Below are 15,518 nucleotides of genomic sequence, written 5' to 3' on the forward strand. Positions count from 1 at the left end.
CGCTGCCTCACCTCATGGTGGAGATAGCTAACAGTATGGAGAGACTACATGGAGACCACACCACTGGCGACTGGAGTTCAGATCTCAGTAGCTCAGACCCGATTCTAAAGCCCACAGGGCCCTTCCTCGAATCCAAGCACCAGCTTTGTGAATGTCCTGTATTTTCTCCTGGCCTTCCTCATGGCGCCCTCTCCTCAGAGCTAGTCATCCCTCCACTGCATCAGGACGTGGCTTGCATGGAGTTATCTGGGTGCCCAGAGGGCTGGGTATACAGGGCCTGGCTTTCCTGGGTCAGGAATGAGGTGGTAGAGGGCTTGCTGTGGCTTGGGGAGGCAACTGGGTAGATGTGTGAAACATCCAGCGAAACAAGGCTACGGTTGTCCCTGGGATCCAGCCCTTTGTCACCTAGCTGTGCCTTTGGGGACATGGGGTCTACAGGAACAGTGACCTCAAGGAGAGTGTGGGGATATGGACCTGAGCACCAGGCCTGGGGTGGGGGCACTTGAGACCTTGGCCAGCCTGAACAGATGGCTCCAGGTGGCCGCTGTCGATGGAAGCGTGGGCCGCGGGTGGCCAGATCCTCCGACTCCCCGGAGAAGCTGGCAGTTTGGCACTCTTCTGGTTTTAAAATCCTGGATCCCTCTAGATGCACATATTTGCATGTTCCAGTCCTTTCTGGGGTGTCATTTACATACCACAGTCAAATGTGCAAATCCGGGGTGTCTGGCTTGATGGATTCTGACAGCTCCAATATTTTTTAAACACTGGAGTATCCAAGAAAATAGGCTCGCGGGGCGCCTCCAGCCCACACTTCTCAGCCTTTCTCAGCTGTCACGTGCCACATGACCCAAGGCTGCACACGTGCAGCGTCCACAGCGCAGGGCCTGGCCTTGGGAAGATAGAGATGATAACTTCACATCAGAGCGTACAGCAAGAGCATGGGTTCTGGGGCGCTGGTTCGAGTCCCCCTTCTGCTGCTTCCGTGTGTTTTATCACTGCTCGCTCCGCCTCTCTGAACCCTGGTTCTCGCTGTTGTTAACATGGGGAGTATGACAGCGACCTCACAGGACTTTGGTCCAGGTTGAGGAGGTTCATGTGACAAGGAGGTCTTAGCAAAACTTCAAGTGCATGGTAAAGTCCTGAGACATGGTCTTCCAGGGTTTTGTTTGGTGTTTTTCAGAGTAGTTTGGGGTTGAAAGACAGTTCGTGAACCAGGGCTTCAAAGTTTCCAAACATCCCCACAGCCCGCCTGCCTTTGCCACACGGATGAGGCCCCTGCTACGTGGCACTGTGTGGCACTGTGGGTTTTGCCAGGTCCATGACACCAGAAAAACCTATCTCAATCTTCTGAAGAACACACGGTGGAAGCAAACTGTCCCATCCAACACGGAAGCCACCATCACCCACTTAGGTTGCTAGGAGGCCAAGTTCCAGCCCTTGTTCCCAGCCACACAGCTAGCTCTTCATCCATAGTCTCCTACAACCTTCGTTAGCCCTCCTGTGTGGCTTGAAGCCACTGTCTCAGCCTCTCTGGACACAGGAACCAGCTCTCACCCAGGGCTGTCTCCAACCCTTTTGTGAATTCACCCTTCTGGGGTAAGGTCACAGAAGGTGCACCATGGGTGCAGGAGCAAGGTCACACTCCGTGTGGCCACTTTAGCAGTTGCAAGGCCAGCAGGCCACATGCCAATCAGCACAGAGTCACCTTCGCCCAGCCAAGGACACTCAGACAGGACCACAGGTCTGCTCAGCACCCTTGACAAGGACTTCCAGTTCTTTCTCTGCCACACCCTCCTCTCTAGACACAGCCCTGAGGAATTCCAGCCTTCTTCCAGCCCAGAGCTGGTTTCTTTTTTCCCTTCTTTCTCCTTCCTTCCTTCTTTCTTTCCTTCTTTTACACTCAAAGCAAAATTTATTTGTAAGATACTAAAGGAAGCCTCCTGTCCCTTTTATGCCGGCAGCCCTCAGCCGAGGAGTGAAATCGTGTACTTCGCTGCTAAAAAAAGGCCCGGCTTATACAATTTTAACAATAGAAAAAATGATCTTCGTGCTCCGATGCTCAGAGGCTTAGGGGGGGAAACAGGCAGCACTCAGGTGGCTGCTGCATTACAAATGAGCGGTTCGCCTTTGTTTTGAGTGACAGTCAATTTAAATGCAGTCTTCTATGGAGGCCAGGGTTATTTTTTTTTCCTACCCCGGAATTGGGAGGGGGCAAAAATGGTGGTGGGGGGGGGACGAGCAGAACTGAGGGAGTCCGATGAGAAGTCCAGCCTGAGCTGTTTAATTAGGAATTCAGGAGTTTCTGATTGGAGCAATCGGTAATTAACACCGGAGCTAACAGTAACCGTAGCCTAGCCACTGAGCTACATATGGGGGGTGCGCCTGCACCTTGCTGAGCCCCCCCCCCAGCCTGACACAAACAAATTGGGGCCACATGGCGTCGCTTGAAAAGTGTTCTTAGCGCCAACATTTGAGAACATGGTCCTCTGCTTTACTTTTAAACCTGGGGCCAATAACAAATATGGTAATAAAATTTCCCATGGTTCCTCCTGCCCCAGCAGACGTCCCCCTCAGGCTTTGCATCAGGTGATGGTGACATGTGGCAAAAGGTGTGCAGAAAGGGATGCATAGAGTCCGCCTGGGTGATTAGAATTAATGTGCCTGAGCTGGGATGGGTCTCACGGGCCGGGGAGAACTGCTCAGTGGTTAGAGAGAGAGTGTTTGCTATACAATCATGGGGAGTTCAAACCCCCAGCGCTCCTGTAAAACCCAGGCGTGGAAGCCAAGGCTAGAGGAGCCCAAATATGCCCAGTTATAAACCCAAGCCAGAGGCAAGATCCAGAGAGGCCATGTGGTAATGGGTCTCTTTTCCCCCTGATTTAACTGCTGCCTCCCTCGCTCACTGACTGCCGGGATCCTGTCAGGTTCCTGCACAGCAGGTCACATAATTGCCTAGCTGTGAGCTTCTGCAGGGCATGTGGCTGGCCACGGCTAACTCCATGTCGCCCATGTGGCCTCCAGAGGCTGCTGTCACAAGCTCAGTCTGGACACTTTACTCCTGCCCTTCTTTGTGACCAGGCATAGCCATGGGTGTGCCTGTGGCAGGGTCTGCCCCTGCTGTGCTGCTCAGTCCTGGAAATCTGAAAGCTAGGTGAACAGACAGTGCATGAAAGAATGGCCCCAGCTGTGTGCTAATAAAACTTTATTTACAGAAACAAGTGAAGGGCCAGATTTGACCTACAGCCTGTAGTCTGCCTGGATTGGATTGACACTCCAGTTGGGGGCAAGCTGTATGTTTGGATTTTTCTAGAAGCTATATTACATTTTTAAAAATAAGAAATGGATGGATTTAACTTTAATAATAGCTTTGATTTCACCTAATCCGTCCTCAGTAATGTCATGTCAACAAGCAATAGATATAAAATAACTTTTTCATTTCCTTTTCTCTACTAAGAGCTAGAAACTCGGGCTGGAGAGATGGCTCAGGGGTTAAGAGCACTGACTACTCTTCCAGAGGTCCAGAGTTCAATTCCCAGCAACCACATGGTGGCTCACAACCATCTGTAATGGGATCTGATGCCCTCTTCTGGTGCATCTGAAGCTACAGTGTACTCATATAAAAAAAAATAATAAATAAATAAATAAATAAATAAATAAACAAACATAAAAATTAAAAAAAAATAGTTAGAAACTCTCTCTTTCCTACCACTCATCCAAGTGTTGAATGGCCATAGTGGGGTTTTTTTTTTTAACATGTATTTATTTGTATGTGAGGGAGACACACCTGTTCCACAGGGTGCATGTAGAGATCACGGGACACCTGGCAGGAGTCCATTCTTTCCTTCTACCTTGTGGGGTCAGGAAGTCCAACCTGGGACAGCAGGCTTCATGGTGAGTGCCTCTAGCCACTGAGCTATCCCACCAGTGCTGGAATGGCCACCGTTAAGTGGCCAATGGTGGGTGAATGTAGGGAGTGTGTTGGACAGCTCAGCTCTCAGGGGCATTATACAAAGATGGTCATTAAGGCACCAGTACAAACTGGTGTGGGCACCTTGACAGGAGAGCAGGGGGTACCATGGGTGAGGCTAGGGTAGCTGCAAAGGACTCAGCCAACCCTTGTCCCCTGTCCCTCTTTTATGAGTTATAAGAACATTCTTACCACCCTTCTGCAAACCCCAGCCAAGACCATGCTTGGCATGGATATGAGAACTAGAGGATCTGACATTTTTATATATTCTCCATCTCAGAATGGAGCAACAGTGTTGCTTCTCGTGGCTACCATTAGCCACAAAATACAGGCAGCCGCTTCTAGTCGCTTGAAACACAGGACCCTGGAGAGACAGCAATATCCAAAGGGTCAAAATGACCGCCCCCTTGCCTAGAGCTCTTGGCTCTCCAGGAACAAAGGGTCCCAATTTGCTCACCCACACAGTTAGACAATGGCAGAGGTAGCTTGGCCACTTGCTTTGGTGACATGTCTTTGAAGACAGATGTTCACAGACAGGAGTGTGTGGTTTGTCTCCACATTTTATTGGGGACACTCCCAAATTCACTGCTCCCCAACACTTCCAAGCACTGCCACCCTGCTGTGGCTCCCGTGCCCTTCTCAGGGAAAGATGGGGACTCGCCAAGTTCCACCACCCACTACTGAACTGGGGCAGCTTTCACCCACGCCCACCCCTGCCAGCCCCGCCCCGGCCAGCCCCGCCCCTCCCAACCCTGCCCCCTCCTGGCCTCGCCTCCCACCAATGCTTTTCCTTCTAAACATTTAGTGCCTGTTACAAATCACAGAGAGGCTTGAGTTACAAGTTCCACTGGTTTATGGCTGTTCTTAGTCCTCACTACCGGGCATACAACAGGACTCTTGGGGAAACGTCGGTTGAATGAATAATAAAAAATTGTCACCGTGGAAGGTCGGAGACCAGGATCTGTTCTCAGAACATTGACGAGAGACTGCTATACTCAGTGGCCTTTTAAGTCCTGGTCTGACACTGACCTGGAATTTCTCTCCGCTTCTGTAACTCCTGTTCCGAAAGGCCTCTGCAGACTCTCTCTGTCAGATAGAAACCTAACGATCACAGACTGAACCTGACACTTTCTGGCAACCACGTTGTTAAATGGTAAAACGCAACGACACATTGTCACTTCACATTGTAGCTCCGTTTTTAAAAACAGCGGTGAGATATGCTGTCTTTTTTTTTTTTTTTATGCTAAGTCTTTGAAATCCCGGGTGTATTTCACACACACTCCTTATATGCTTTGATTTGAACTCCCCGGGAATCAAATGGTCAAGAACCACACTTTATGGTCTTTGGCAGCCATTTTGGGCAGCCTGGTAGCCATATTCGGTATTGTGGAAGCCATATTAGTTGGCACGGCAGCCATATTGGTTGGCATGGCAACCATGTGGGTCAGCATGGCAGCCATGTTTGAAGCGTAAACCTCTACATTGAGTGTGTTTTTCCTTGATGCACTGGTTTGTTTTCCTCTGCCAATGGCAGGTTTTCTCTTAGGTTGTTTTATTTTTTAAACACCAGAGCAACAAACACAATTGAGATGTTCACTCAGAACTGACAGCAAGGGAAGAAATTGGTCACCTTGTTGTAAACATATCTATGAGGCCCCAGGCCTACCAGAAGCTAAAACACTGGATACTCTAGGACTGCTTTGAAGGAGTTATGATTAACTTCTCCCCTTTACCGTCAGGGAAATAGAAGTGTGAAGATTCACGTAAATTCCTGCCCGCTGGTCATGCAGAAACTGCATGTTGAACCCCTGGTGTCTACCTTTCTGGACAGGTTAGACTCAAACGGCCATTGGAAAGCACCTAGATGTCATTTTGGCATTGACTTGGAATCGTGCACTCAATTTGTTTATTTGCTAAATGGTGTCGATGGGCCAGGAGTGGAGCTCAGTTGCTAGAGTGTGAGCCTAGCATGCTTGAAGCCCTGGGTTCAAGCCCCAGCACCACATAAACTAAGCAAGGTGGTGCATGCCTGTAACCTTAATGTTTGGGGGTGGGGGATGGAGCAAGAAGGCTAGGAATTCAAGGTTTTCCTCAGTTACAGAGTGAGTTTGAAGCTAGCCTGGACTACGTAAGATCCTATCCTGACCCCCTCAGAAAAAAATAATTATGTTGGGAGCGTAAATGCACCAGAAAGAGCTCTGAGGGCTGAGTTTGAGGAAGACCTTGGCCACAGATCCATCCCCCTATCTCTCTGAGCTCATCGCTGAGAGTTATGGGAAATGCCAGCTCGGAGAGAAGACTAACAGTCCACGCAGGAAGTAGGTGCTGGGTGGATACATACAGTACCAGCAGTGTGTCTCACTGCTGCCCACCATGGCCCAGCCAGACTGGACCCTGAAGCTGAGTGACTGCCGTCGGTGCCTGCCAGGGGATAGCCTCAGACATGGAAGGCCCAGGACTCTTCACTGCAAGAGCTGGGATCAAGGCCGCTGGATTTCACTGCCTGAACCAGGAAATGAGAGGGTCCCGTGCCTAGAAGTCCTCCTGCGGCCAGGCCTCTGGGAGTCACCAGGCCACATGTGCAGGTGACCCCGTCTTCGACAAAGAGTCATTGGCAGAGTAAGAACAAGAGAAGAACTGGAAGGACAGTGAGTGAAGCTCCACTTCACTCAGCTGCCTCCTGTGTGTCCAGCCATTCAGCCAAGGAGTATTTATTGAGCACCGTGGGTATACCAGGAATTCTCACACAAACTCGATCACTCGGATGTCGGTTGAAGCTGTTAGTGCCTTCTCAGAACTGACGGTTACACAAGACTGGCCAAGCATGTCCCACTTTCTCCCAAACCACGTCCTGTTTGAACTCGACAGCACCAAAGTTATAAATGACCTACCGTTGGCCTTTCCGTGTTTAGATCCTTTTAGGGGGCCTAGGAAGTGGGTCCTGTTATGATTTAGCCACCGCACACTACCACCATTTTACTGATGAGGAAACAGAGAGGGCAGTGACTTGTTCAAGGTCACACAGCCAGGCACAGCACAGCTGGGCTCTGAGCTCAGACTCCTCAATGTGGGGGCCCTCAGCCTGTAGCCCCCATCGTTGCCGCCCCCCACCCTGATCCTTTGCACAAAAGGATACTGGTCTCCTTGCACCAGGGCCATGGCTCCACGTGACACTTTCTCTTCTTTCCAAAGGTGGTGGCTCTCAGTAAGAGAAGTCAGGAGGCAGAGGCAGCATTCCTGAGTGTTTATAAGCAATTAATTGAAGCGCCAGGTAAGAAGACGCTCTCGGGCTCTGTAATTGAATAATTGCCACTGAGGAGCATCCTGAGTGGGTGACACAGATACCGCGGTGGCTTCTTGGTGCTAGAGTCTGGGAACCAGGACTGAACCCAAGGGGAGGAAGGGGAGGAGTGCGTGTGTGTGTGCGTGCGTGTGTGTCTGTATGATGTGTATGTGTGATAGTGTATGTGGTGTGTATGTGGTGTGTGTGGTGTGTATATGGTGTGTATGTGGTGTGTGTGGTGTGTATGTGGTGTGTGTGGTGTGTATGTGGTGTGTGTGTGTGTCTGTATGGTGTGTGTGATGAGTGTGTGTGGTGTGTATGCATGTGGTGTGTATGTGGGTGGTGTGTGTGTGTGTGGTGTATGTGGTGTGTGTGTGTATGTGGTGTGTGTGATGTGTATGTGGTGTGGTGTGTGTGTGTGTGTGTGTGTGTGTGTGTGTGTGTGACTTAGCCGGCCTGCTGTGAAGTTACCTCATGGCTCCCTCCATCCATCCATTATGGAGTTTCCTGCCTTGTGGTTGGGAGGGTGGCTCTGGGATACTCATCTAGGTGTCCTTACCCATATCTTGCCCCAGGGGACCCTTCCAGGGCCACAGCTGACTGTGCCAGCAGGGGCAACAGAAGAATAAATAATGACACCTGGTTCCCACAGCCAACCTTGGAGTCTCAGTATTGAGGGAAGCCTGGCCAAAGAACAAACTGGGCAGTTCCCCTCACAATGTGAGCTCAGCAGGAGTCAGCCCCTCAGCCTGCTCACCATGGTTAGAGCCGAACACCACACACACACACATACATGCACACACCACACATACACAAACATACATACACACATACATGCACATACCATGCATACACAGGCACACATGCAAACATACATGCACACACACACACACACACACACACGCAAGTGCATGCATATGCTTACATCTGTTGTCAGATACCACACTGGACTACAAGTCAGCCGTGAGAAGGAACACAGAGCCCATGTCACTATGACAGCACGTGATTATGTTCGAAGGAAGCTTCTAGAACAGGCATCTAGGTCTACTGTGACAGACATCAGGGGGCAGAGGAGAAGTACAGGTTTCCTGTGGGGAGAGAAGATTCTAGAACTCTAGGGAAGCAGGGCAGCAGTATACTGTAGCTGAGCTGAATGCTACCAGATGGTTTCATTTCAGCCAGAGGCCACCAGTGAAGCAAACATCACCTCAGGTGAACACAGCAGCCTTCCGGGGTTGGGAGTCAGCCATCTCTGAGGTCAGGGTTCTGGGTGTGAGTCATGACAGTGTGACCGTTACAAGGATGTTTGCCTGAAAATACATGGCCCCTACCACTTTCCCATTTGTTGGCCCTTGCTCACCCCTCACACAGCAGGTGTTGGGGCCACAAGGCCATCATTCCAGTAAACTGCCCTGCTTCACACTCGAGGCTTCAAGTTGTATGTGGTAGCTCACACCTGTGATCCCAGCACTTGGAAGGCTTAGGCTAGCCTGGGCTACACGGTGAGACTCCGTCTCAACAACAAAATGCAGTAGCTGGGAAGGTGGCTCAGTGGCTAAAATGCTTGTGTAGGTCACACCTCTAGCACCAAGTAAAGTCCTGAGTGTGGCAGCGAAGACTGTGACCCCGGGGAGGCAAAGCCAGGCTGATTGCCAGAGCTCATGGGCAGGCAGCCTCCGGTCTATTGGACAGGATAGGAGACCTGTCTCAAAAGACAAAAGAAGTAGACTCCTCCTGAGGAAGGACACCTGAGGACTGCTGACCTCCACACAGCACACACATGTGTGTACACCCAGGCATGCACATACACACGTACACACGCATGCATGCACACACAGAGGAAAGAACACTTCATTTCTTGAACCCGTCATCTTTCTGTACCCCAGGCTGTTTTAACTCAGTCGTAAGTCCAGCCAAGAACAGAGACTGGCGTAGAACCTTCCAGAAAAATCTTCATTGTTTCACACATTCCCGTCCCCAAAGCCTGGGTACTCAGAGGTCACAAGGAGGCTGGAGAGCCCAATGCTGACTTTCTTGGCTGTGACTGCCCAGGTCCTCTCCTGTGAAGGAGGGGGAGGGAGAGAGACGGGGGATGCCACATCCCAGCTGTCACGGAGCTGGAAAACAAGGAACCTTAACGGATGGAGGCGAGCCACACAAACAGCCCCTTTAGGGGCTCTAATTCATTTTCGAGACATTTAAGAATAACACAGTGTTTTAATGATTTCTTCAGGGAATCAGGAAGACGTATTTTTGTGCTCATTAAATGTTATCCACAGACACGAGAAGCAAATGTCAGATGCGGAGGTTTTTGGGGGGCTCGGAGCGCGTGTGCGTGTGTATGTGTGTGTGTCTGCATGCACGCGCGCGCACACACACACACACACACACACACACACACACACACACACACCCCTATGCAGCCAGGATGCACCCACTCTTCTTTGGTCTATGTCTTGACAGGCAAATTATTTGTCGCAGTTCCCCCCACCCAAGTCCTGATTCAACATTTCCGTTTGAATGAGTGGCTGCTGCCAGCACGAGTCCTTGGCAGGCAGCGAGACACGGGCTGATTGCTCAGCAAGTATTTTGATAAGTGCGCAGTCCGTGTATCTGTAATTACGGAAGAAAACCGTAAATCTTTTGGATATTGTTCGCACAGATGTGGCACGAAGTGAGAAAAAAAAAACCCAGTAAAATGTGTTAAAAGCGTAATTAATGTCATTGTTGTGAGAGAAGACTTGATTTAAACCCCTTGGCTTCAGAGCGCCGTGTTGACAGCCGATGTCTTCACTGCACACGAGCCAAGTCGTGGGGGGACCCGGCCCGGCCTCGGCAGGGAGAATCTGGGGACCTGGTGACTAGAACACAGGAAAAAGAAAAGGGGGACAGGAGGAAGAGAGTCAGGGAGGCCAAGGGGGAGACTTGGACACTCGGCTGAGCCCACTGCAAGGCAGGTGAGTAGCCCAAAAGGCTTCTTTGATTGTTGTCGGGGTTTCTAAAACTCCCTGCTGGTGTCCCTTGCTCTGCAGTGTCTTGCTGGTTGAGAGCTTCCTGCTGCAGGGACTCCGTCCTGAGTGACCTGAGCCTGGCGCCTCACCCTCTCTGGTCTCTGGGGCTTTAGAAAAGAGAAGGTCGCAGACCCTTTTGGTGGACTGGCATGAGGGTTTGATGCTCTGGGCGTTTAGGGGAACATCCCATAACTTGTGGACGTCGGGGTCCAAGGGAAGCCAGTGTACGTTGTACATCTCGCAGGGTTGTTACCTGAGTGAGACTTGGCGAGCTGTGTGGGTGCTACTGAGTCTGTGCAGTAGGGAGCTGCTTTCGGGTTTTTAATGCATCTTCCCAGCCTAAAAGAACAAAAGAAGGAAGAAAGTCGCTTTCGCTTTACACACCCTCAGCTCCAAAGACAGAGACCTTCATCTTATCCCGGGTCAACTTCTACGGAGTGGTGGAGTGGCATCTGAACCCCCCCTGTGGCCACACCTCCCCCAGCATGTGAGACTCCGGACCCAGCAACCTCATCATGTAGTCTGTCTCTTACGTGTCTATTCCTGGGTGCTCTGAGCCCCTCCCTACGCTGCCCGTGTGCTGAGGGCTCAGTGCTGCTACACGGGGCTCCTTGGATGAGAGAGAAAAATATGGGAAGGGAAATACATTGCAGTCTTTTCTTGATCCCAGACCCTGTGGCGAGAACAGATTGTCCTCCCCCCTGCCCATTGGTCTTCCCAGCTCTTCTTTATTGACTGTCATGCAGCATCTTCCGTAAGCTGGCTGACCATTTGTGCCGTTCCTCCCTTTATAGCAGGACTTAATTATTATTGATTTGTCGTTGCTCTTTGTATATTAGGAATAGGGGCATTGGTACCAGTAGACATGTTTGGCATCTTCTCCGTTAAACTGACTTTTGCTTTTTTAACTTTATTCATAGCCTCTCTTATATATCGTACATAGTAGACATCCAAGCAATGATTTCTAGAAAGTAAAGGATCTTACCAAATCTTTCATCCTGTGTCCTATATTTAAGCACATTCTCACCTGAGGGCCAGAATTGGTTTTTTTTTCTCTATTCTTATGATGTCTTAAAGTTTTAAATCCAAGCCATGTGAAATATATTTTTGATGGAAGCAGGAGGTAAAAATCACTAGTTTGGAGTTTGTCCCAAATGACTTAATTTTAGCGCCATCTAGTGATCAAGCCACCTTCGCCTCCAAGAAAAAGAGATTTTAGTGTATCTGGGAACCATGATGGCCCCTCCTGCCCCTACTTCCATTCCCTCCTCTTCCTCCTCCTCCTCCTCTTCCCTCTCTTCTTCTTCCTCCTTCTCTTCTTCCTCCTTCTCTTCTTTCTCTTCCTCTTCTTCCTCCTCTTTTCCTCCTTCCCCTCCTCTTTCCCCTCTTCTCCCCCTCCTCCACTTACTCCTCCTTTTCCTCCTCCTTTTCTTCTCCTCTCTCTCCTGCCTTCCCTCCCTTCATGCTTGTGTTCCTAAGAAATTGTAAGAGCACAGAGAAAGACTTCATTGAGCTCAGACGGAAGGCCCAGGTGCTATCATGCCCGGACATTTCTGGGTGCTATCTGTGTGACAGCCATCATGCTAGCTCCTCACAGGCAAAAGCTCAGCGACTGCCCCCCAACACACACACACACACACACACACACACACTCACACACGCGCGCGCGCGCACACACACACACACACACACACACTCATACACCCGCTCCAAGGTAGGCTCAGAGAAGTCAAGTCGCTTACCAGAGGTCACACAGCAGAGTACTGGAACCTAAGACCTGTGGTTCCCAATGTCCACCCTCACTGTGGGATTCATTTGAAGATCAAAGGACTTTGGGAAAATGGCCCTCGGAGATTTGTGCTGTGGAAAGAGGGGGCACACCGTGGGCGGGGTGTCACAGCCAGTCCTTGAGGAGAGCTGGCCTGAGAGACGGAGAGGTCCTGGCTGAAAGGATGCTCTCACTAGCAGAGCCCCAGCATCTCCTGAGGGAGTCCCCATAGCTGAGGGGAGCAAAGAGCTGCAGATGGGAGCGGGCAGAAGAAGAAAGGCTCTGAGCCCAGGGATGGACCAGGACCCTCTCTGCCATCTTGCTGCTTCGTCCATGCCCACCCCTTCCCGGGCCTGTGGGACAGACAGCAGAGAACAGGTAGCTTGCCGCCTGGCACACACGTATCGCCCTGTGCCACTCATTCAGCAAATATTGAGCACCTGCTGTTGGTTGGCCTCTCTCCTACCACAGGGGCATGGTGCTGAGCAGGACAGAACCCTTCCTCCCACCCTGGAAGGTTCACACGCTTTCACACACAGAGCCTTGTTTGCACTATGACACACGTTTTGTGCCTGGGAAACCGACTCTCCCTCTCGGGGCTGCTGTCTCTTCCCAACAGATGAGCTCATCCCCGGCTACCTTGAGTGAGACAGGCCTCAAGCGCCTGGCCTGTAGTAAGTGTTCAGCCAACAGTGGCTGCCCTTGTCCCCACCAATACCTCTCATCCCAGCCATCTCTGAGGCCTCTGAACCAGCCAGCACAGGCCATTGTGGGGAGAGGGAGCTAGGAAGCTTGTGGCTGCCATACAGGAAGGGACGTGTGCCCATCTGTTAAGGAAAAGTTAGGACTCTGGATCGAAGTTAGTCTCTGCGCCACCCACCCACACGGCCACCGCCCAAGCCCAGATGGGAGCAGGCTGCTCCTGGGCTCGAGCTTGGAGGAGTGTGCGCACACTTCTGCATATATGTTTCTAAGCAGCCTCGTGGCCAGCCTTCTGGCTATGACTTCCCAAAAAATCCTCAGTGTGCCACTTCGGGTGGATTCAGAGGGAGGAGGGGGAGACCACATTTCTCTCCCTGACTCTCCAGCCCCTGCCTCCCACCATGAGCATCAGCTAGTGACCAGGCGCCAGGTGGCCAGATGACAGGTGCCAGGTGGCCAGATGACCAGGTGTCAAGTGGCCAGTGCCAGGTGGCCAGGTAACCAGGTACCAGGTGACCAGGTGGCAGGTGACCAGGTGGCAGGTGACCAGGTGGCAGGTGCTAGGCGACCAGTGCCAGGTAGCCAGGTGATCAGGTGGCAGGTGACCAGGTGGCCAGGTGACCAGGTGCCAGGTGGCCAGGTGACCAGGTGCCAGGTGGCCAGTGCCAGGTGCCAGATGACACAGGCCAGGCCTTCCCTGTTACTTACAAGGATGCCCTCACCCCACCCTGTTATTAGCCACCCATGCATCAAAAGCAGGCCTTGAGCCACTCTACTCCCCCCTCACCTGTCCCCCCTTCCTCACCTGAGGCCTTGTTACTGGGATAGCAAGTCTACTGGGTGGACATCCTGTTCGGGGAGGGGGTTGGGCAGGATGGGAAGATGAGTAGCCTCCCTCCCTCAGCCCGCCCGGAGCCGTTTCTCCAGATGCATCCTGTTGATTAGAACATTTTCCTTCGTCACCAAGCTGGCTCTGTTCAGTGTCATCCCCAGACAGGTCTTACCTGCTCAGCCTATACATGAGCCCATCTCTGACAGGCACTCCCTCTCTGCCATGGCCTCATCTGTCTCTTGGCCCCCTGTCCCGTCTGAGCGGCGGCTGCAGCAGGCCAGGGTTCTCCTCTCTTTCACTGCTCCCACAGCCTGAGCCTTCCGCAGCACCCAGCAGGCCCTGGCAGTGTGGGGTACGAGGTGGAGCCGTGCCTGGCACTTAGTACAGGATCGACAGCCAGGAACTTGTGGTGGCTGCTGTAACAAGTTTGTACCCCTCAGTTCTGGAAGTCAGACGTCACCGAGGCCCAAGGCACCCTAGGCTACTTTCCCTGTCAATGTCATAGTCAGGATTGGACCTGGCACCTCCTATCCTGGCCCCTCTGCATTTCTGCTAGGGTGGAATGAAGGTGTGAGGAACTTGATGACTCCCCTCACAGCCAGGTGTGGTGGTGTACACCCTTAGTCCCGGCACTTGGAGACAGAGGCAGGCAGATCTGAGTTCGAGGTCAGCCTGGTTTATATAGTGAGTTCCAGGACAGCGATGCAGAGAGACCCTGCCTCAAAACTGGGGGGAGGGGCTGTCTCAGAGTGTCTGGCTCAGGGTCCTGCCCTGGAGATCTACCTTGGGTGCAGGTGTGGGAGGTGAGGGAGGAATGGAGGGAGAAGGGGGGATCCCTGCCCCATTGCTTCTTCACCCTGGGGAAGTACTGTCACCCTTGCCTCAGTTGCTCTGTCTGCTCAACAGAGATACAACATTGCCCCTTATCATGCCAGTAAGGGCCACAGGCTGGGAAGACTCCATCCACTACAGGCTTGTTCGGGGGGAGGCATGGGAGCACCTCCAAGTGACTCTCTCCCCCTCCTATTGGGGACCATAAGGCCCACAGAGGATGGAGGAATTGGCCCAAGGGCTGGCAGCCTTTGGAAACCATCCCCACCTGTGTAGTGCATTGGAGAGCAAGTGACAAACAAAGTGGGCCAGCATGTCTCCAGGGGAGCCTTTCAGATGGTCTCTCAAGAGCCTCAGAGTGGAGTTACCTCAGAGCAAGGAGGCTGGACACCATTTCTCCCAGGAACTGATGACAACATGTGGGGGTCACCCTCTGCCCCCAGACTTCATAGAATGTCACTATAGACTGGCTGGCCCAGTGTTCCTGAGCTCCAGTGAGCACTTGGCTCTTGGGGTGGCCACAACAGCCAGCGCCTGGCCAGGCGCTCCAAACCCTGCCCTCCAGACGCTGAGAGTAACTGTTCAGAGCCACCCGGGAAAGGGGGGGCTCTTCCCACCCTGAAGTCACACACCTCAGAGCCTCATGGCCCTGCTACTGAGCCACATCCTCTGCCTGTTTCTCTTAGCCAAGGTCTTATGTAGCCCAGGCTAGACTTGAACATGCGCTGTCACTCCTGGTTCATGGGCAGCCAGGGCTGAAGCCCTAGGCTCTGTGCACATGAAGCAAGTGCTATACCATCTGAGCCATAAAACCCGCCTTTCATTTACTAACTGGCCTCAAACTTGTAATCCTCATGCCCCAGCCTCCAGAGTAGCTGAACTGACAGGCCTCACTACCAGGTCCAACTCAGGTCCCCATTAAGGTTTCCCAAGAAGTAAGACCTGCCCACATTCCTTCTACCTCCTCCTGTTGGGGGAGGCCCTGAACAAACACACAAGCCAGCCAGGAACTCCTCAAGTAGAGCAAAGGGCTGTCCTTGGCCTCTGTGAACAGCAGGTGACAGGAGCCCTTTCCTGCCCTGGTGTGGTCCTTTGACCGGGCCTTCTGGGCCCCTGAGCCCCAA

The 15,518-nt window shown here is 52.1% G+C and overlaps 1 protein-coding gene and 1 long non-coding RNA gene across 14 annotated transcripts in view; one reads left to right on the forward strand and one right to left on the reverse strand.

Annotated features, from left to right (window-relative positions):
• Cux2 (cut-like homeobox 2) overlaps positions 1 to 15,518 on the forward strand; it is a 189,616-nt gene that overhangs the window by 141,292 nt on the left and 32,806 nt on the right. For all 13 annotated transcript variants that reach the window (NM_001415781.1, XM_087578097.1, XM_087578100.1 and 10 more), the window contains 1 exon segment: positions 7,160 to 7,238. In NM_001415781.1, the coding sequence (NP_001402710.1) occupies positions 7,160 to 7,238 (79 nt within the window).
• LOC134481298 (uncharacterized) lies at positions 9,451 to 13,912 on the reverse strand. The gene is made up of 4 exons (XR_015634842.1): positions 13,736 to 13,912; positions 12,004 to 12,121; positions 10,515 to 10,600; positions 9,451 to 10,111 (listed from the first exon to the last, which is right to left on the reverse strand). It is a non-coding gene; the product is annotated as an uncharacterized LOC134481298 (long non-coding RNA).

This window comes from Rattus norvegicus, chromosome 12, assembly GCF_021556685.1.
Source record: "Rattus norvegicus strain SHRSP/BbbUtx chromosome 12, alternate assembly SHRSP_T2T, whole genome shotgun sequence".
NCBI classification, from domain to species: Eukaryota; Metazoa; Chordata; class Mammalia; order Rodentia; family Muridae; genus Rattus; species Rattus norvegicus.